General features: G+C 41.1%; 1 protein-coding gene across 10 annotated transcripts in view; it reads left to right on the top strand.

Moving 5' to 3' along the window:
- LOC133418480 (neurexin-3b-like) overlaps positions 1–22,705 on the top strand; it is a 303,186-nt gene that overhangs the window by 75,418 nt on the left and 205,063 nt on the right. For all 10 annotated transcript variants that reach the window (XR_009770446.1, XR_009770445.1, XM_061707181.1 and 7 more), the window contains 2 exons: positions 7,046–7,484; positions 12,106–12,489. Coding sequence is in view for 8 of the 10 variants with exons in the window: in XM_061707181.1 (XP_061563165.1) it covers positions 7,046–7,484; positions 12,106–12,489 (823 nt within the window). In the remaining 2 variants the exon portion in view is untranslated. The remainder of the gene's footprint in view (positions 1–7,045; positions 7,485–12,105; positions 12,490–22,705) is intronic.

Genomic DNA, 22,705 nt, shown 5'->3' with positions numbered 1-22,705 from the left:
ATGGCAGTCCATAAGTTAAAGTTATAACAGTTGATTTATGTGACAGGAAAGATGTCTGTCTGGCTTAATTAGAGCTTTTCTGTTCTTTTGACTGAGTTAAACTGAAACGGAAAAGCCTTTTTCGTCAGTGTAGGTAACCTTTTACCTCTCAAGCTGGAAGAAATATCTCGACTAAACGTTGCTTCAAATTCACAGACCTCACTGCAGCCAGCGCGGCTAATTATTATACTCAGTATATGACTTTAAAATGTCACACCAGCTTTCTACAGGAAGTTACACATAAAGGCTCTTGGTCACATCAACCAGCTGTAACCTAATTGTAAGATTTCTAGTCTTCTCTTGCTGACCAGAGGAAACATGACAGATATTGTTTTTATTTTTTATATTCTTTTAAAGTGACAACACCCCAAAATGTATCACTGGTTAAATAGCATAAACTAACATTTCCTTGAATATAACTGGATGCCTTTATTTACATCAACTGCTTCAGGTGCAAGACTCTTAATTCTCATTAGTTTAGCTTGCATTTTTTTTCTATCTCTCTATGTCAAGATTCAAAAGGAATACTGCAATGGTGCACATTAACTTTTGAGCCTTCTTTCCACACATCTGCAGGTTTCCATATTTAAAAATCCATGTATCTAATATAGGGGTGTAACGATACACTAATCTCACGATACGGTACGATACACGATATTGAGGTCACGATAACGATACGATACGATATTATAGCAGTATTTTTTTAACAACCTTGAATGAGGAACATATGACTGGAAAAAATTGTCTTTTATTTGAAAGACACAAAATACAAAACAATGCTGTGCATTTGCCCTATTGTTACAGTTTGTAATGCTTTATAACTGTTTAAGTTTTAAAGAGAAAGCCAGGCAACCATTTTCCACAAACTGAACTAAAAGTAAATGTCAGGTTTGTACAAGTACAAATATTTTGCCACAAACTGAATAGTTTCTCTCATGTATGACTTGACTTTTTTCTTTTCCAGAAATTTAACAACTAAAATTAAATAAATAAATAAAAGTAAATAAATACATACAATTTTACATCATAAAAAAGATTGATTCATGCTCACCTTTTAAGTGTAAGAGGAGATTTATTTTTGTTAAGAAGGTTATTTTGGTAATTCAGGGTTTATTATTTTATAAATATATTCTTTATATTCTGATGTAAATCAGGGACTATAATCAGTTTATCTGTAGTGATTAGTCTGTTTTAGATTGGGCGGAGTGATACGCCACAGTACGGCACTAGGTGCTGTGTTGATGTTGACATTAAAGTACACTGGAACTCAGCAGAAGTTGTCCCCGTGTTTATCCTACTCACGACCCGAAAAAGGTTTAATTTAATAAGGTAAGGCTTAACTCTATACCAGCCTTACATAGGTAAAAGTTCAGAGCTCAAAACGGGACCGCAAAACGGTACTAGTTTCTTTTGAGCGGAGTAAGATTTTGGTCCGCGGGTCGAGGCGCGGTCGGATGCGCGTTTCTAGTCAACACAATAGATTAATATTAATAACCCAATATCGCAATACAGTTTGTTTTTGTATCGCGAAATTTCGTGGCACGATATATTGTTACACCCCTAATCTAATATCTCTATCTCTGACAAATGTGTAAAACCCCAAAATGTTAAAATTGTGTGGTGGATTTCAATACTTTCTGCTCTTTCAAATTAAAATCCCCTCTGGATTTAACTAATGAGAAAGCCTAAATGGTTGTAGCTCCGCTTTTATCATCGAAGGTGCCCACACCTGCTATTTACCACATCAGATGACTGACTCAAATTGGTTCAAAGTTAATGAATTAAAAAGATAATCACGGTTTTTGTGTAGAAATGCATTAATCCGACTTATTCTAGTCAAAGTAAATAAATGAAAATCTTCAAAAGATCATGATTATGTACATGGTTTTCTTAGAATTCTTATAAATTACCCATTTTTCATCTTTGGCATACACATTTGGTGGTATTTATATTATATATATATATATATATATATATATATATATATATATATATATATATATATATATATATATATATATATATATATATATATATATATTAAGAAATACAGTTCAAATTTTCAGTTTAATTCTTATCCAGAAGGTGATTTATGGTGTGAGAGGAAATAAAAAGGGTTTTTATTTTATGTTTTTTAAGTATGGGCATCCCCTGTGACACAAGCCAAAACCCATAACCCAGCAATGATGAATTAAAAGGTGACAATAAAGCTGTGGGATAAGCAGATTATGATTGAATTGCTGTATGATAGGCAAATACTTGTTATAATATAGCATATCCAGGAAACACGAGCTTCGTCTTGAGGAGAGATCAAATTTTCTGCATTTAATATTTCAGAGATGACGCAGCAGAGTTTCAGATTTACCTGATGGTGCTGGGAAAAAAAAACAAAAAAAACAGAGGAACATGAAAGACCAACTGTCACCGCAGGTGTGACGCTGAAGGATGCGGGGGAGCAGACGGGGGTGTAACCAAAGAGGCAGAGTGCAGAAGCAGCAGCCTCAGCAGCATTCGCAGCCAGTTCACGGGCGAGCTAATGTGACGGATTAAAGGGGGCACCTCACTGTGTGTGTTTGAGGAGGGCACTGTACATGTCGCAAAGAATAGTGGATCATGTTGGGAAGCTGAAGCTGGCTGTCTCTTGGTCATTTCACCCAAAAAATTCACACGTTTCCCACAGGGATATTTTTTTTTATGTAAATAAAAGGCACACTGCTTTTATGCATTTGCAATGACATATCGCATCACTTCTTAATATCACTGTAAGTAGTTTTAGATCAAGGGACAATAGGCCCCGAGGAGATATGTTGTCCGTGTGTTTGTGTCTGTGCTACTGCACATGCAGTTTACTGTGTTTTATCTTTTTTAGATGGTGCTTGATGTTTCTTTAAGCAGCGGTCGCTTCTGCAAAGCTTCACAAGCGCCTTATAAATGTGTATCTTCACTGCACATCAGTGGAATCACCTCTCCCTTTCATTAACATGGGGCTAAATCAGCAGCTGACAGCAGTTGCAGCTGGGCCGAAGGGACACGACCACTGATCTGAAGTAGGTTCGAGCAGCGATTGTATACGTGCATATGTGTGCACAGACCGTTCCCTCCCCTCATCCGTCTCTTTGTAGCCTTACCGGGGCTCGATCAATACACCATCCTGGAGCAGAGTTGCAGGATCTCGGCTTTATGGAGTCATTTCATTCCCCCGCGTGTGCATTATGAATGGGCCCATAAGGCTGTTGATAGGCTAAAGGATAGTGTAGCACAGCGCAGCCATAACAAAGGAAAAGATGAGAGACATATAACCGCAGTAGCGACTCCCTCTTTTATAACATCATTTCGATTACTGTATTGATCAGATTGCAGCAGGACAGACAAAATCATCATCCCAAAACAAGAAAGGGGATAGTTGGTTTGATAGTTGATTAATACATATCTGAACAACGCTGCCCTGTCTGGGAGTCTCTGGAAGAGCTTTCCAGTCTCACAGAGCTCTGGGGTATAACAACATTCTGTTAGAAACTCTATTTGCATAATTATTATTTTCTTGCCTGGAAAATGTTACTTAGTGGCTCAAAGACATCACGCCCTAAACAAGGTTGAGTGATTCACATCTAAGAAATGTGCTATGACCATCACAGGGCTATTAAAAAAAACCTTATCTGTGGCAAATGAGTAGCATCTTAAAGCATCTCTTTCTTCTCTCCCTCTTTTCATGTAATATTCATATTTGCCTTCTTTGCAAAGAGAAGTCTAAAAGGGAGCTGAATGTGGAAAACAAGGTATTATGCTCCAGAGGAAAACACATAAAAACATCAGTGTTTCTGAAACACCAGTAACCATAGTTCAAACTTCACCTACAGGGCTACTACAGCATTTCTATAAAACAACATTTGTCAGATCCCCCTTGTCTTTCATGTAGTTTATGGCTGCACAATGTGGTCTTGGTTTGTTTAATTGACTGAAATCCAACGACAGGAAATGTTGCTGCTAATTGATAACAGTCAGCATGACCTCCGTTTGAAGAACAGTTCAAACATTTTTAAAAATCTGCTTTTTTTATTTTTATAAGCGTACATAATTACCAATTTATTTATTTTTTGTTATCCCTGTAAGCTGTAGCTTTGCTTTTTAAATGTGTAATAAATAGGAAAGGATTCGGACACCTGTTTGTGACAGAGCATGCAATTTTATGATATCTGCACACATGAGCAGACGTGTAGTGGATATCTTCCACTACACGTAGCAACTTGTCCGAGGTGAACCCCCGCTGTTTACCCACTGACCCACTAAGGTGGGCTCCTGCAGACCCCCATGACCCTGAAAGGAAGTGAAATGGGCATAGATAACGGCACAATGGATGGATCTTCTACTATTGTCTGACATTTGTCAGATGGAAGTGAGAATGAACCTTTGTTACATCAGACGGCATCTTACAGTACCTGAGAAATCCGTGTAAAAGAATACGTTCTTTGTTCTCTAAAGACTAAACCAGGATTTCTTGCGATGAAAATCAAACGTTCACCTATGTTTACCCTGTCAGGAGCATCATTCATAACCACTGCATGGATACAAATAGGAACGTGAAGGATCCATCCATCATTTCCACATCTATCTAAATCTATGAAGGTAAATCTGTATGGAGTATGTGCACAAGAGTGAGGAAACTCTGAACCCATGAGTATAAACAACAAGAATGGAGAACTGTAGAAACAAATACTGAGGAGTCACAACCTTGAATTTGACTGATAACTGCAAACCAAGGTGGGAATTGGTCATTCTGAGTATTTTAAAGCGAAAGTGGTGCAGCACATTTACATATTGCTGCAGGATGGAGCTGCCGGAGGAGTGTGTGAATGGAGGAATTAGGAGGGATCAAGTGTTCGGGGACCGCAAGGAATTCCTGGGCTGAAGGCTTTTTAATTTCTTGCCCAAAACAGAAAGTTATATCATTGGTCTTGGTTTGTCTGGCTCATTGTGGTTAAATGTGAGAAGAAAGTGGGAAATGAGACTGATCGACATGATCCACGGTCCCGGCGGACCCTGATTCATACAGCAGCCATTGGCTAAAGATGTGCATGTGTGTATTTGAGACATGGACTCTACAGATGCAATCCATAGCAAAGTTTATTATCGCACAGTGAACACAAATCCAAAGAACCAAAAACAGGAATATCTGAGTGGACACATCAAGCAAAAGTCAGAGCGCAATAAACAACTAGAAAGGCTGCATTCCCTGTGAAAATGCAGGGTTGAATGCTGTGATGCTGAACGAAAGCTGAATGAGAACTAAAGATTGCTGAAAAAAAGCTGAACTGATAAAAATCTATGAAATTGCTAAAATCAGGCGAAAATTCAAAGAAAATGGCAAAACATAGCTGAAAACTCTTGAGATGATGGAAGAAGAGAGGAGTTGAAGAGCGGTGAAGATGGGCTTAAGATGGGAAGAAGAGCTGATGCGAACAAGATGAAATCAAAAAAGTTACATCAGCTGAAGCCAGAAAGATGAGCTAAAGAAAACAAGTAGACCTTAAAACATTCATATCAGCTGAAGAATACAATAAGAGCTGAAGCAAATGAAAGAAAAGAAGACATGAGGTTTAGAAAGATGGTCATAGTTGGAAAATCTGGTGAACGACTCCAGAAAACTGTTGTGTGAATGTAGCAGGAAAGAGGTGACTTATGGCACACAGGTGGGTCTTGAGCGGAGCAGTGGGGTAATTGACTAAACACAACAGAGGAGTGGAGCGAACGCAGAGAGACGATGAATAAATGAATATGGTTCAAATCAGTTTCAAAGCAATACAAGAACACAGTGAAAAGCTTGATAATTGAGCAAGCAAATGCAAAGGATGAAAACAAATACTATACAAGGATTGAGTCCTTTTGTTTGTTGGTTTGTGAAACTCAGAATCAAAAGCCTGCTATTCTGTTTGCAGCCTTCGTTTGAGAGGATCCCTGAGCATCATACAGTATCAGATCAAATTGACTCAATCAGCCTCTCCACCTTCAGATCAGCAGAGCTTGAAAGCCTTCGTATGCATTATGTCGCGTTCAGACGATGACTCGGGACAAACCTTCTAATGCACGAGTAAAGAGCGTACGGTTAAAGAGCAAACAGGGCTTAAACTGAGAAGTCGTCCTCTGTTTGTCTCGTCACATGGTTTCCTTCACTTCTGCTGTTCTTCTGGGGTCACCTGTGTTGATTTACTGTCAAATCTTCCAGGATTATCCGTAATCCCACGGCAGTGAAATCTGTTTGCTGACAGATGTGCTGCTACTAACAGAGTTGCTGCATCCTGTGTAGACACCGTCCTCTACACCGGACAGAGCCAGACTTTCTCCTCAGGAAAAAAAAAAAAAAAAAGAAGCATTTTCCACATCACTGAAAACCACTTGACAAGATTTTGCTCCCCGTTGTGTGTTATATTACTGTGTTTGACAACATTACTAAACTGATTTCTACTGTGATGGATCATGGGTTGTGTGGCAGTACTGTGGGTGTAAAAGGGTGTGTTTTGTTCAGGGATGCGAGTCCCACCTCGGGCTTTGGCTCTATGCTGACAAAGACCGCAATCTTTGAACATTATAACGAATGAGCGGCTGATAATTTAGCCATCACTTCTTACACCTCACTCTATCAGCAGTTGTTCGATCGAAACAAAAATACACTCGCGCATTCGTTTACAATCTCCTTTTCATCACAAATAAATTGGAGCTAAAATAGAAAATCACTGAGACAAACAAACCCTAAAAGATATTAGTTTTATTGATCCGGCTGTCCTCGATTCTGGAAAATGTAATACCAGAGCGTGATCCTTTATTATCACAGTTTGCAGTGGAGTGCAATTCATTTAAGAAGGAATTATATCACTGCCTTATAAGATTATCTCCTGCAGTAACAAGTGATGAATTCTAAGTATAAGAAATATAACAACAATTGATCTAATAAATGTTTCACATCGACAATCCCCTCAGTAAGCCACAAGTCTCACGTGTATATTATCCGCAGGTGGTGTATAAGAACAACGATATCAGGCTGGAGCTTTCCCGCCTCGCCCGCATCGTCGACCCAAAGATGAAGCTGCAAGGCGACGTGGTCTTCAAGTGTGAAAATGTTCCCACCCTGGACCCCATCAACTTCGAGAGCCCGGACTCCTACCTGGCCCTGCCCAAGTGGAACACCAAGCGCGTGGGCTCCATCTCCTTCGACTTCCGCACCACGGAGCCCAACGGGCTGATACTCTTCACCCACGGCATGCCTCAGGACCGGCGGGACGTGAAGGGCCAGAAGAGCAACAAGGTGGATTTCTTTGCGGTGGAGCTGCTGGACGGAGGGCTGTACCTGCTGCTGGACATGGGCTCGGGAACCATCAAGGTCAAAGCCACCCAGGCCAAGGTCAATGATGGAGCCTGGCACCACGTGGACATCCAGAGGGACGGGCGTTCAGGTAAGGATGGAGATGAGACGAAGGCATAGAGAAACATTCAATTAACAAACATTTTGTCCGTTTTCAATGTGTCTTGAAAGTTAGGTCATCCTGTGATTAGACTTTTAGACACCTTCACTTTTACGTCTACAACAACTAGAGTTGCAGTAACCTGATAGGCTGAAGGATAGTGTAGCACAGCACAGCCATAACAAAGGAAAAGATGAAGGATATATAACCGCAGTAGTCCCTCTTTTATAACATCATTTTGATTACCGTATTGATCAGATTGCGGCAGCCGGCAGGACAGACAAAATCATCATCCCAAAACAAGAAAAGGGATAGTTGGAAGATTAATTTATATCTGAACAAGGCTGCCGTGTCTGGGAGCCTCTGGAGGAGCTCTCAGTCTCCACCAACATGAATGTGCCTGCTACAATTAAAGCTTTAAACATAACATACAGTGGGGCAAAAAGTATTTTGTCAGACACCAATTGTGCAAGTTCTCCCACTTAAAAAGATGAGAGGCCTGTAATTTTCATCATATGTACACTTCAACTATGAGAGGGGGGGGAAAGAATCCAGGAAATCACATTGTAGGATTTTTACTGAATGAATTGGTAAATTCCTCTGTAAAATAAATATTGTGTCACCTACAAAGAAGCAAGATTTCTGGCTTTCACAGACCTGTAACTTCTTTTTTAAGAGGCTCCTCTGTTGATATAGAACGTTTTGGTAGAAACACAACTTGTCATGTTTAGGAGAAAGAAAGCTGAGTTGCATCCACAGAACACCATACCTACTGTGAAGCATGGGGGTGGAAACATCATGCTTTGGGGATGTGTTTCTGCAAAGGGACCAGGACGAGTGATCCGTCTAAGGGAAATAATGAATGGGGCCATGTTTCGTGAGATTTAGAGTGAAAACCTCCTTCCATCAGCAACCTCTCTCATTTCTAACAAAGGGTATATAACAAAGTATTGAGATGAACTTTAGTCATTGACCAAATACTTATTTTCCACTATAATTTGCAAATACATTCTTTAAAAATCAGACAATTTGATTTTCTGGATTTTTTTTTCATTCTGTCTCTCATAGTTGAAGTGTGCCTATGATGAAAATGACAGGGCTCTCATCTTTTTAAGTGGGAGAACTTGCGCAAATGGGGTCTGACTAAATACTTTTTTGCCCCACTGTACAACAGTTCCAGGGGTTTAAGGTGATGCGGACAGTGAGCGCTTGAACAAAGTAAAGAAAGGAAACCAACGAGAAGTTTTGATGCCAATTTTAAGATCATGCTGATAAATTCAGCACAATGGTTTTCTAAGCAGCAAAAAAATATGGTCTCTCACAAAGCAATGCACGGATACAGCCGGCCCACAAAACACTTTAAAAATGCAGACGGTGTACAAAAACTGGCAGACAAGTCTCACAGCAGATGTAGGAGTCACGAAGGAGCCACATTTCTCACTGAGGGGCCAAGTACCTCTAAAGCATCCTTGCACACATTCCTGTTTTCTGGTAAGATGGATTTCACCGGTCACAATTTCTTCAAACAATGTAATTAAGATAAAAAACAATACAATTCCTTAACACATTTCCCTGCTAAGTACTCAGTAGTCAATGTAATTGATCTCTGGAATCATACCTGCATCTAAAATGAAGAAGAAAAGCCCTTACCTTTTACTCCAAAAGATATGTCTTTTACAGAAAACAAACAAAAGAACAAAAAGGGGGATGTGTCATACATGCAGGCAGATGAGGAGTTTCAGTGTCAGTTCTTTAGTATGAATATCCATAAATGTCCATATCCATCTATAAATGTTGAAACAGACTGCCACAGTTTAAAGAAAAAGATCATCAAGCTTGCTAACTAATGTCACCATTTGTCATTGTTTCTGCACTAAATAAAAAACGTCTGTGCGGTGAACCACTGGCTCCATTAAAGATTTGTTGCTTTTGGCAAACACCATCGTGCACACATTTATATACTCGCCACTGACAAGCCAATGAACAAACGGTGAGAAACAGAGCAGGAAAACAAGTGATCATATATTTAAGATTACAGGAAAGAGTAAAGAATAACTTAATGTGGCTGTTGTTACATTATATTTAGCGGTTCTCATTTGTAAATGAGGATATTGGTGCTTCCTTAATGGAGAAAGGAAAGAAATAAAAAGAATCCAAAACTGTGTTTTGATGTCACAACAATTTAGTGCTAGATATCTTGATTTAAAAGCAGAAAAAATGTAAATCTGTTGATTTGCATGTCAAAGACTAGTAGGATAGTTATAATATAAATGATTTTCCTACAGTGATATTATGTCAGTCAATAAAATAAAAAATAAAATAACAGTACAACAGTCCAACACACTTGGGAGGAAACACAGCAGCAAGAGTTACAGATTACAACCAAAGGATTATGTAAATGTCTTCAGTATTTTCATTTCAGCAGTGATTCATCTCCAGTTATCTCCAGTCATACTAGTCTAGATAGATATTGAATCCATTTCCTCTCGCTTCCATCTGTACGTCCTCCGACCTCAGAACATGGCCAAATATAGAGAAAGCATTAGAAGAAGATTATATTAGAGAAAAGGGTTGGAAGCTTCTTTTGCCGTGAGCTCCAAACCCAACACAATCTGTGCATTAGGGGAGATCCTCCTGAGAACGCGGTTGTGTTGGTCCACGTTATAGACCCTCTTATATATCAGGTTAGAGCAGCCAATTTAGCCGTGTGTCAGAGCCCACTGCCTTGATTAATCACCGTCGCAGGCCCCGTGTGTGATAGCCGAGGCGAAAGTTGTTTTTTTCACGGGGAAAAAGAGGAATGAGACAGATAAATGGATCCCAGACTGAAAGGTGGTTTAGAACAGAAATAATCACACTTGTGGCTCGAGTGAAATGTTAATAGGAGTTGCGAGTGAATTAAATTTAATGTCCACAAAGAGCTCGGGCTCGGATCTTTCTTCCTGGCTGCAAGGTAAATGTAACATAATAAGCGAGAAGTGATATTTAATAGTTTTTATTCAAACTAAATTTGGGCTGTGAAGAAAAAGGGATCTTTTCATCTGGTATATAAATACACGAACTGCAGATTTTAAACAACTGACCCCAAAAAACTTAAATATTTTAGTTTAGGGGATTTTTATTCAAATGAAGCTATTTCCAGAAGTTGTTTTAGGCAATAAAAGAGAAATATTTACGACAAAGGTTCCCTGAAGAGAATCATAGAGGGCCAAACCCATATTTGCACCACCACCTACACGTGCTGTGTCCCAGCCTCCATCGCTGCCGGGGTGGCTGTGCAACACCACTTTGTCAGAGCTCTGCAGGACAACATCTATCATTTTAACCTCCTTCCTCAGAAGTGGGGCTGTGACACTTTTTAGCAGTGTTTCCACTGCAGGCATCTTTTCTCTTGGATGTTCCTTTTCTCCACTCCCTCCATTTCCACTTCTGAACAGAGTTCTGGGGGAGGTATTTCAAACTGCAGCTCTTGAACGCGTGCTGAACTCGGTGTGAGGAAAACTAGCTAATTGGCATATTGATGCAAAATCACATTCCCGCAGGCTATGTGAGAGTAGCATTGCGTAGCATACACCCAGCAGCTCAAACGAATGAATCCGACATCTTGGGGAGCCCTCGTGCAGTTTCCCAGCAGCCTGGTGACCACGTTGCGAGTTAAAGAAATAGAGAAATAGTAACACCTGTAAAACAGCGGATACTCGTCTGGGTAAAGGTGGCCCAAATGAGCACAATAGTCCATATATCTCGTCAAAACTGTCTAATTTAAAGTAAAAATATATTTGTCCACATTTTTCTTGACTAGAATCCTTAAAACTAACAAAATAGTCTAAAATAGTCTTGAAACAAGTCACAGAAATGGGTTTTTGCCTCGTAGGCAGTTTCCTCCTCATTAGCCAGCATCAGTTAGCTGAGTTATATTCAGCTCCATCAGTTGCTCGCTTCGTCACTGATCAAGCCTCCAAATGCAAATGCATAATCTCCGCCATGTGGTCGATTCTTAACTAAGTTTGTCTTAACTGTGTGGATGAAAAAGGAGCGATGGATCCAACCGTCACAGGAAGGCTGTGAGTGAGAGGCGCTACTTAGGCCTGGCATGAAAATGCATCCAGCAGTTGGCAGCGCATGTTCACGCCCGGCAGGAAAACCTGTACCCAAACACGGACTGAGGCAGCAGATCCGACCTTCCCGTTCTATATGCAAATAAACATGCCTGTCATTTTCACTTGCTAATACCAAGTGCACTGTAATTTTTAATCCTCAAAGGCAGCAGCTGGAAATAACTAAGTGTGACTCGGAGAAAAAGAAGAGGAAGCCAGAAATAGCAGGACAATTAAGATCTGCCACCTTTCTCAGACTTTACTTAAAAAGGATATGCACTGTAGGCTATGAATTAGAGCATCTACAATACAAGGGAAGAGTTGTTGAAATCTTAAAAAAGAAATTTAAAACAAAACAATGTGCTTTATAGAGGTAATTCACCGATAAATCAAATGGGCCTCATCTGCTGTGAACATCAGACCTGAGTGAAAATGTTGTAAATGATGTGACGCGTTGTTAACGTGTGTTTTCTGGAGTAAAGTATTTATTAATAATTGCTTTTCCCCCCTTCCAGGCATCATCTCAGTAAATAGCCGCAGGACGCCTTTCACAGCCAGCGGAGAAAATGAGATCCTGGACCTGGAAGGTGACCTGTACCTGGGGGGTCTCCCCAACAACCGCGCGGGCCTGGTGCTGCCCACCGAGCTCTGGACCGCCATGCTCAACTACGGCTACGTGGGCTGCGTCCGGGACCTGTTCATCGACGGACGCAGCAAGGACATCCGGCAGATAGCGCAGTCCCAGAATGTGACGGGCGTCAAGTACACGTGCACCAAGACGACGGGGAAGCACTGCGACAGCAGCCCCTGCAAGAACAACGGCGTGTGCAAAGAGGGATGGAACCGGTTCGTCTGCGACTGCACGGGGTCCGGCTTCTGGGACAGCACCTGCGAACGAGGTGAGTCCTCTCCGGCCGTGTTCCTGCTCTTCGTGGGGGTTTTCTGTCCGACTTTGGGCAGAAGAGTTTGCTCAGAAGGCTTAAGGTTTAAAGGTTTGTTGGCAAAAGAGAGCAGTTCCTTTTAAACGCTCAAAGCTGTTTTATCACACAATATGAGTCTGGGACAAAAAATGAAATATCTGGACAATGAAGTTTAATAACTTGGAATGTGTGTTCTTTATTCATTTATTTAGGTTTGTTTATGCCATATTTGCAAAGTGTCGATGCTGTCTCTTTAAAGGAAATGGACAGTTTGGCTTAGCTGACAGCAAAAAGGTCTGTCTTAGGACACTTTCCTCACATTATTTATGGGATCTTTGCTTAAAGACTCAATGAGATGTACGAGTGCAAGTTTTTTCTTTTGCCTTTTTGTTGATGTTGTGGTTTATTGTCGAGCTTCTGGAAGAATTGAATTTACTTGAAATGGGCTCTCCTTTTCTGAGTTTATAAAGATTGGCTACATAAAGTTTTTATGAGACGGAGGAGAGAGGGACACGCCGAGCGGTGGGAGAGTACGCTATGTATTGTTCAGATTGTTCTTGGCTTTTTGACAACTTTTACAGAGAATTGCCGAGTTCAGCGGAGGGTTTTAAGCTTTCTCCTGAGAGCGGGGGACCTGTAAAGAAAGGGACAGCTCCTGTATGAGGAATAATGAGAGGACGGTGATGGAGGCAGCCGTCAATGTGACTGTATGAGGGAGAGATGATAATATGTCATTAACAAAGCCTGATCAACATATCAAGACGTGTAAGGTTTATCTATTTTCTCTTCATCTATTTAGAGAACAGTGTTAAAATTACATTTTCAGGCGGAGCTGCTTCTGTCTGGTTGAATTGACCTTTTCTTAGTCTGCTTATTTTAGAGTGTCCTCCCATGATGTTTTATTGGCAGAACAGTGAAAAGACGGCAGACCCGTCGTGGCTTTGAAGCCAGTGTGCTGCACACCTCCCGCCCACAGGAAGAAAACTTCCATAACAATGCATGCCCTCGCCTCAGCCTTTTACCTTTCCTGTTGTGTTACGCCCCCCCAACACACACACGCACGCATTCGTGTATCTGCATCTGGCGGCTGCTGTTGCCGCTGGATGATAACCCCGAGGGCGTCAGGCCTGCCTCCATGTTCTCCAGCTGTGGAAAAGAGTTTTCAGTGTGTTCAGCAGTAAACCTCCGCGCTCCACTGTGGGAACTGATGTGGAATACAATGTGCTGACACAGCTAATGCCGAATACGTGCCTCTGGATTTTAATTTCTTGCTTCAAATACTGCAATAATACAATTCCAATCCTTTTAAGTGTTTTGCATATTACAACTCACCGACACAGTCACGCAGGGCAGAATTGTGTTGATAGTCAGGAAAATTTGTGAACAGAAGTTTAATCCGCAACAGCCACAACTCGTACATTAATATATGAACACTTGAGTAACGGGACTCAGTTAATAGATACAAGGTGACGGGTCATGTTGTTCAGTTTACTTCGAGGTAAATTACACTGTTGCAGTCATATCTTCAGTAAAATAAAATCATTACATTGTTGAAAGTTCTATCGATCCAGATAGATAGATAGATAGATAGATAGATAGATAGATAGATAGATAGATAGATAGATAGATAGATAGATAGATAGATAGATAGACGCATACATACAAATACCTTTTATTCGTCACTGTATCAGTACACAACGAAATTATAGCTGTCCAGTAGTATTAAAAAGAAGACAAAGAGACTAATATACACATGACAAAGCCACACATTGTACAACATGAAGACAATAATGAGGAAACACAAGAAACAGACTTTACAGAGAGCAGGATAAAGTGTTAAGTGACAGTATTGCACTAAGTGCAATGGGGGAAGGTGGCTCAGTTGATAGAGCGTTTGCCCATGAACCTGATGGTCAGTGGCCCTAGTTCCTCCTGTGTCCACCAAAGTGTCCTTGGGCAAGACACTGAATCCCCGGTTGCTCCCGGTTGTCAGGCCAGCGCTGTTGTGTACGGCAGCTCCGCCGACAACCGGTGTGTGAATGTGTGCGTGTGTGGGTGAATGTTTGCTGTGTAAAGCGCTTTGGGGCTGTAGGAGTACAGCTGGAAAGCCTATATAAGTGTAAGCCATTTACCATTTAAGTATAAATAAGTTATAAATAAGTTAAATTTGACTATATTCCACTGGATGTATTGGAGTCACTATGTTTGTTTGTTGAGAGACTGAATGGCTGCAGAGAAAAAACTGTATAATAGTCTGTTTGTGCGTTTTTTAATTGACCTGTAACGCCTTCCTGAAGGCAGCAGTTCAATAAGTTGATTCCGGAGGAGTCTTTTATGACATGAGGTGCACTGAATTGCACTGAACCACAAAATACATCCAACTGAAGTCACTTCCTCATTTCATCCCTGTGTCGTTTACAGATGTGCAGTATTAGCCATTATGTTTTGCAACTAATGCAACAGCATTCTTCTCACAATCAGCTTTAGGAGTCGGCCCTCCTCGTCAGTCTGTGCAGCTCTGACACTGCCGCCCCGACGGACTGCAGATAAAACTGCTCTTTCCACCTCAGAACCATTGAAGATATGCAATATCTCGTAGCGAGTCATTTCCTGTAGACAGGCTCAGACTTGCATCTTCAACCCTGTCTGTTGTTCAAGTGACCCCCCTATCTGATGCACCACCTATGCCTCTTCTCCCACGATGAAAACAGGGATATTTCTTGAATACGTAATATTTTAGAAGTGAAAGAAACTTTTCAAACGTTTTCAAATGCTTCAGTGTTGGCTTCTGTCTGGTGCATGCACATTTTATAGGAAAATATCTAAAGGTTCATGTATAATGGAAATGCCTTAAGCCTTTGTTTTTTCACACCGGTCCACAAATTCACCAACATCTGGCTTTTTAGTGCAGCGAGAAAGTATTTAATCTGCATTTGGAGGGTTTTCGGTTGGCTCCAGCTCTGATCAAAAATCGAAGCACAACACCCAGATGTACACGCTCTCTTTCACTGTGGCTACTGCACTTGGAGTTTGCCCGAGTAAGCATAAAAGAAGCACATTTATCGACCTTAATCTGTCGCAAGCAGGCCCTAAAACTGATGGCAATAACTTGTGAGTAGAGAGAAAGAAGATTGATTGATTGTACCCCTCTAAAAGACAGCAGGCAGTATTAGTACCGCTGCGCCGGCTCTCTTTAGTGGGTCATTCAAACAAACAAACAAAAACTAGCTGAATTACCTCAGAAAGTCGTGATTCTCTGAAACTGCGGCTTCCCTGAATGACGTCATAGCTTATGTGCGTGTTTCTCTTGCCTTGCTTTTATTTGTGCAGAGTTGGTTGAGGATCATCAGACTGAAAGGGAGAATAGTTTTCAGCTTTAGCTGCAGCTGAAGTTCTACACTTCACATTTCTGTTATTCAGAACCTTCAGAAGCTCTTCTGGACTCACAAATCAGCTGATATCATCCTCTAACTCTCATAAATGTGACATTTCACTGTCTTCTTTTCTTCAGAGTAATACTACTACCACCGCTGTCATTAAGCAGATGCTTTAATCCAAAGCGACTTACATCTGAGAGACCAACACAAGCACAAAATCACATAGTAATGTACATCGCTGCAAAGAACCTGTTCAAACACTCCGGGTTTTCTGATCTGGGTTTTCGATCTGGGTTTTCGTGGTAACGGTGATATATACATATATCTTCCTACAGTATATCTTCTTTCCTCCCACGAGCTTCCTCACATTCCTTCTGGAAGATTGATAAGTACCCACGGTGTGTCCTGTCTGGTCTGCGGTCGGGCCTCAACAGCTCCAACCAGCTTCCGGCGGTGCAGAGGCACCGCAGCTCATTACCCAAGCAATTTGCTCACTTTCTCCCGTGGAGTGCGGCCAGCGACTGTAATGAAAAAAAACTCATATGTGCATATATGTCAGCGATTAAAAGCTTCTTACGATAGGTGAAGAGTTGGTTAGAAGAAGGAAAACGGAGCTTGATTTGTGGCTACAAGAGCGAGGCTCGGAGGCTCTGGGGCTCCAGACGTTTGGCCCCAAAAGCACACAGACAAGATAAATGGTCAGGAGGAGGTTTATTTATGACTTGAAAGTAGTTACGATGATGAATGCTTCGTATGGGCGGTCCAGGGCTTGACTGACAAGCTGGGAGGCAGTCTGCTGTGGAAATGTTGGCAGCGGCAAAAGGTATTGTGTTACATAAGTGCCAAGGAGCCTTGGTGCCATGACCGCAAACACACACACACACACACACACACACACACACACACACACGTAAACACAGAAAAGACAGCCAGTGACACACAGAAGGGGGGACAATCAGGGAAGACAGACCTAGCAGCCTGCTGAGATCATGACAGTCTTATTTCAGCCAGCGCCTCCTCTGTTCTCGCTTGTGAAGAAACCTTTGATTGAAGCTTTAATTGGCCATCTTTTCGCAGGTTACTTGGCTTCACCCTGAACCTCAGGTGCAGTCTGCATGTGGAAAGACACAACACTCATCACATTATCCTCAAATAGCACAAAACACCCACCCCAAGAATAAACTTGAAAATGAGTCTAACCCCATCTGTACTTGCTGCATATTCATTGAGGATTTTATCACATTACAGTTCACACATCTCAAGCTTCTCTTCATCTGCCTCGAAGACTGTAGCATTTGGGATGAGGAAAAGCCTTAAGTTTGAAATGCTGGGGGGGTTATGAAGCTTGTTTTCTTCCATGCAGCCCCCAGAGTTTCCTGGTCACAATATCAAGCAACCGCGGAGATGCACAGTATTCACACACAGAGCTCTCTATTGATCTCAAGAAGACTGCAACACAGCAGACGATTGTTGCATCAATGAGATAAAAGGGGAAATGACAAGAGATCTCTTCTGCCCAAACAAGTGCAATTTACATTACAATGTTTGGCCATTGTTGGTGATCTGATTATTTAACAATTTTTTTCCCCAAACAATTGTATGAAACTATATTTGTACATATTTGAGGCATTATTTAATTCCTAGGGAGTTCCATTGAAGCGTTGGAAGTATCTGCAGTTCTTTCTACAAAAATTTAGCTTTTAATTTCCCAGTTTAACTACACTGAACCTAAAATCCAGATTACATCACACAGTTGTGTTATTTTAGCTTCAACTAGTTTCATTTGGAAAACTTTTTTGGGATCATTTTATTGTCTGGTGTTGTTATAACGTGATTTTGTGAAGGTTTGAGAATCCTTAAAGCAGTTTATGGCCACCATATTTTTATTTCTAGATTTAGAGAAAAGAGTTTTGACTGAAATCATGGAAAAATGACTTGACTGAACATATAAATAGTGCCCTATATATATATAGATAGCGCCTTATGTTCCTAATAGAGCTTTCTGTTCTCGTAGTTCCTCCAAATGTAGATGTGGAGGACGGGCCTTCTGCTATCAGGAACCGTTACTATAGAACCAACTTCCAATCAGTCCAATATGTTTGGAGGCCAGAGCTTCAGGAGCTGCATGCTGCCCTGCATCCCCACCCTCTGACCATCCCAGTGTTTACATCCCCCTGTCTATATAGATGTCTCTGTTGGATATCTACTGTTATCCTGACCTGCAGTCCTGTCCTCTGATCATCCCAGTGTCGTCTAGACCTGTCTCTATAGTCATCTCTGTAGTCCACCAACTAACCATGTATCAGTCATATGTACACAGAGCTCTTAGTTCTCCAGTTAATTGATAATTAATACTAAAACATCTTGTCCTTTGTACAGTAAATTTGACAATATATCTGTCTCCCCTCATTCTGTTCTTTATTATCTCCCTATTCCTGCTCTGCCCAGCTGGCGTTCAGCCCTTATGATCCAGGTCCTGATCCAGGTCTCTTTTCCTCCCACTGTTTGGCTTAAGGTTTTCCCCCTGCTAGGAGAGTTTTTACCTGCCATTGTTTATGTAATAATTGCTCGGGTGTCACGTTCTGGGTCTCTGGAAAGTACCCAGAGAGAACTTGTATTGTAATAGACGCTATATGAGTAAAATCGAATTGAATTGAAATAAACCAGAGGCTGGATAAATGAAACATGAAAACAGAGCAGAGGTCTGGTATTTGTCATTCCTCTTTCCATCGTTGCCATGGACACACTCCGGTAATTCCACCAAAATATTTGATAGTAGATGCTACAATCAGTTTAAATGGTGAAGCAGCTGGATCATCTCGAGAGGATGATCACAAGAACATGAACCCATCTTGCTGAGCTCGGATGTGTGTGTTTCTGGCTGGGAAACAGTACTTGAAACCTCATAAAGAACCAAGTATAAACGCTTCTGTAGTCTTTTATGTCACAACTGGAGAATGATCAGTAACTGTTCATCAAAAGCTAAGCAAAGAACAGGAAAGACAGAAAGTGGCATCTTTTACATCTTCCAGTATCTGTTTGATTTTTACCAACTTGATCCACTCCATCCATCCGATTAGTCAAAGCAACCCCATCAAAAACTGAAGACTTATACTCAGAATATGTTTTAAAAGTGTCCAGATAGTTTACAACTATGCCTACCCTTGTGTTTCCTTAAAAACAACCCATTTTGGACATTAACATATTCTGCATCTTCATCCTTGCATATTATCTTACTCCCAGTTCTGTTCTTTAGACATGAACATCGGGCATCACGTTATCTCGCTGCCATTCGTCACTGTTCTGTGAAGACCACACTCAATGCAGCTGTGTGGGTTTGTGCACAGTGGGCGGACGTGTAAAAAAACCTTCCTGTTCCACTGCTGCTTGATTTGACAAGAGAGAAAACCCTGGTCTCATAGAAAATACTCAGGGCCAATTTTTTACAGCTTTTTTTTTTCTTTTCTTTTTTCAATACAAACAATGGAATCATGCGAACTAGAGCAAGATGATATCATTACGTTTGTATTGAACGGCACACATCGCTGTGAGAAATTCTTTCTTTACTTCGGGGGGCTAAGAAGCTGGCAATTTTCTTGCTCTGTTTACCAGAAGGAAAATGCAGTGTGACAGATATTTTGGACTGTTTGAGGGGATCAAAGATGGCACGAGGCGACAACTAGCAGACACAACGGAGCTGTCTGCTCGCAGTTCTTTACCTGATATCAGTGCCAAGTTTAGTATATACACCATTCATGTTTTGTCTCTTTTTTTTCTATTTTTCTCCATACCCTTCTGTATCTTTTACGTGCTACATTTCCCTTTTTGTAATCCCTCCACACCTCTTTTTGCGTCTTCCCCCACACAGAAACCCTCTGTCTGACATGTCTTCTTAACCCTACCCAGCAGACATGACAGCACCTGTGATCACAGGCCTGCCTTGGCATCACACAAACAGATGTGGTGTCAGCATGGGAGCGAGGCTGTGTGTGTGTGTGTGTCTCTGTGTCTCTGTGTGTGTGTGTGTGTGTGTGTGTCTGTGTCTGATTTTGTGCAGCTTTTGAATGTGATGCTGAAATCAAAATAATTATTATTGACATAGCGTGCTTTTTGCCCTCAGTCAACACTCAAGTGCGTGTTTCCATGCAGCCAATCAGGCAGGTGCATAACACCTGAGCTGTGGCCCTGCTGGACCCCTCATGTCTAGGTTTTAACCAATGGCGGAGGCCCACTGAAAACCTGGCCGCTTGTGATCGTACATTCATGGCAAAGAGAGAAAAGAAAAGGTGACTGCTTAAAATACAACCCCGTGTAATGGTATTAACTGTGATATAATATCAAAGCTTAAGGACATTTTTCCTCTTAGACTGATCAGAAGGGGGAATTGTTAATCGCTGCTTTATTTATTTTAGCAATTTACCTTCTGCTGTATCAGCTTAAATAATTTGCTAATGGGTGTGAAAGCTTTTTTTTTTTTTGGTTTCCTTTTTTTTAACTTAGCCCCATCTGTGCAGGATAGGTCTAATTTGGTTGAATCAGGTGGCTGGTTTAGCTCGGTGCCGCTCTTTAAAAGTAATGCAGAGAAAAATGATTTTCTTCTTGCAACGCCTGCAGTCAGATCCACAGAAAGCAAAGTGAGAGGAAGCCATTACTCTCATGTAATGATAATGTTTCAAGGTGGGCTTCGTCCCCTATCGTCTTTGGGAGGGTGCTCCAGGCTTGATTTCTGTTTGATTGTTACATTCCATTACATAAAAAGGTTATTCAAATGTTATTTCCTGCAAGGAGAGCTCCACTGCAACAGATTATTCAGGTCGCATTTGAGTCTTAACTTGTAAGAGGTGACGCTAATTCAAGACTACAGGGGGGTTTATTTGATGTCATCGTCTGCGTCTGACAAGTGAAGGAGAATGCCATCGTAGGACTTGTTTCAGCAAGCCAGACAGTCATTCAAACAGTCAGTCAATCAGCGGGTGAAGCTTTGTGTTTGTGTGCGCGGCTCAGTTCGTAAGGGAGGGGGAGCTTTTTAGCGAGCCGGGGTGCTGTTGACAGTTTTGCGTTGCCGAGTGCTGTGTAGCTGAAAAAGTAGCCCAGTTAATCAGGTAAATAGGCCTTTAATGAAGCGTGTTTGTCTGACGGTGTGCCAGCCGAGTGCCAGGCAATCCCACTGAGACTCTCCTCTTTCTGGCTCTCTACTGCATATGCGCACACTAACCACCATCACACACACACTCACAGACACACACACACACAGGAACCCACTGGAGACAGATTGAGTTGTGTCTAATGCATATTGCATTTTCCCTTACAAGATGCCACCGCCCACATACAGTAAAGACCCATGTTTTCCCGACTGTCTGTGGAGAGGAGAGGTATTGGCTCCGGGCCTGATCTGGTAGCTGGAAGTGTGCCCACCGCAGATCAGTGATGACATCTTTTGTTACAGCACTGACTTTCCCTGTCTTAATGTTTCCACCGGAGGCGATACGCTCCTTAAAGTACCGCTCACTTACACGTTGCCATATTCATTTATGTGGAATCCCATTTCCTGTGAACGGAATAATTATTTGTTAAAATAATTTGAAATTCGGTTCTTAGTTCTCATCGTAGTAAAGGCAACTTTTTGTTTGATATGTGCATCATTACAGCTTTTCTTAAATGTTTCAATCACATCTGAAACTCCACAACACACAGACTGTACAATTACCTGCTCACTTTGCTCAATGTTCATTCTTAGTGGCAGTAAAATAACAGGCTATCACGACGCTTCCATGACGTAATGACAGGGTGTAATTGCACATCAGAGACGATGTGACAGTAATGCCCATCACCTTTGGATAAATTAGATCTTGCTTCCAGGTGAATGATGTGTCTCACTCAACCAGTAGCCAAACCAGTTGCAATTAATGTACAAAATACAAATTGGCGGGGACATTTTTGAAAGTGGTGAAAAAAGATTATTATAAACAGGAATAAGGATATTTCCTGAGATCTTCTGAGAATCTTAGGGGGAGGTTTATGAATGAATTAAAAAAATCTGCTAGCAGAGGCTCCGTTGGCCAACTTGCATACCAGGCAAATGCTGGGGGCCACAAGGCGGCCCCCGAGGGCCACCAAATTGGATTTGTAACAGTTTGCGGAGAATTTTTCAATGACAGTGGTCGGCCGGCGGAGAACCCCCTAAAGGGGGACCTATCTCTAACTCTCCCAAGTACCGTAAACACACCTGATGATGCGGGGCCGTCAAAATCATAGACATATAAAAAGGCTAGATGACTCGTCCGCGCTGCTGCAACGTCGTCACACGGCGGCCAGCTTGCCACAGGAGACTCGCTCACTCATAACATTGTGTTTAGTGGTGCATGTACTGCAAAACAACCTTAACTTGCTCAATTCTCAACAGATGTTCAAACAGTTTGGTTTTCTATGAACGTCAGAGATGTAGTTATGACACTGCATACTTGTGAATAATTATGAACATTGAAAAACGTACTTTTATATGAAAATAACCAGAAACAGATAGCCATGACATGGTATTTATATTAAATCAATATTTCTATAGTATTCTTAGTAATATTTATATTTACATTATAACATATATACATATATATACATTATAACATGTATTTATATGACATTATAACATGTGTGTGTGTATATATATATATATATATATATATATATATATATATATATATATATATGCACACATGTTATAATGTCATGATATAAATACATCATAATGTAATAATATATAAACATGTTATAATGTCATATAAATACATGTAATAATATATATATATATATATATATATATA

This window comes from Cololabis saira, chromosome 18 (assembly GCF_033807715.1).
Source record: "Cololabis saira isolate AMF1-May2022 chromosome 18, fColSai1.1, whole genome shotgun sequence".
Classification (NCBI taxonomy): Eukaryota; Metazoa; Chordata; class Actinopteri; order Beloniformes; family Belonidae; genus Cololabis; species Cololabis saira.
The sequence above is the reverse complement of the archived record's forward strand: the minus strand, read 5'-3'. Positions and strand labels throughout refer to the sequence as shown.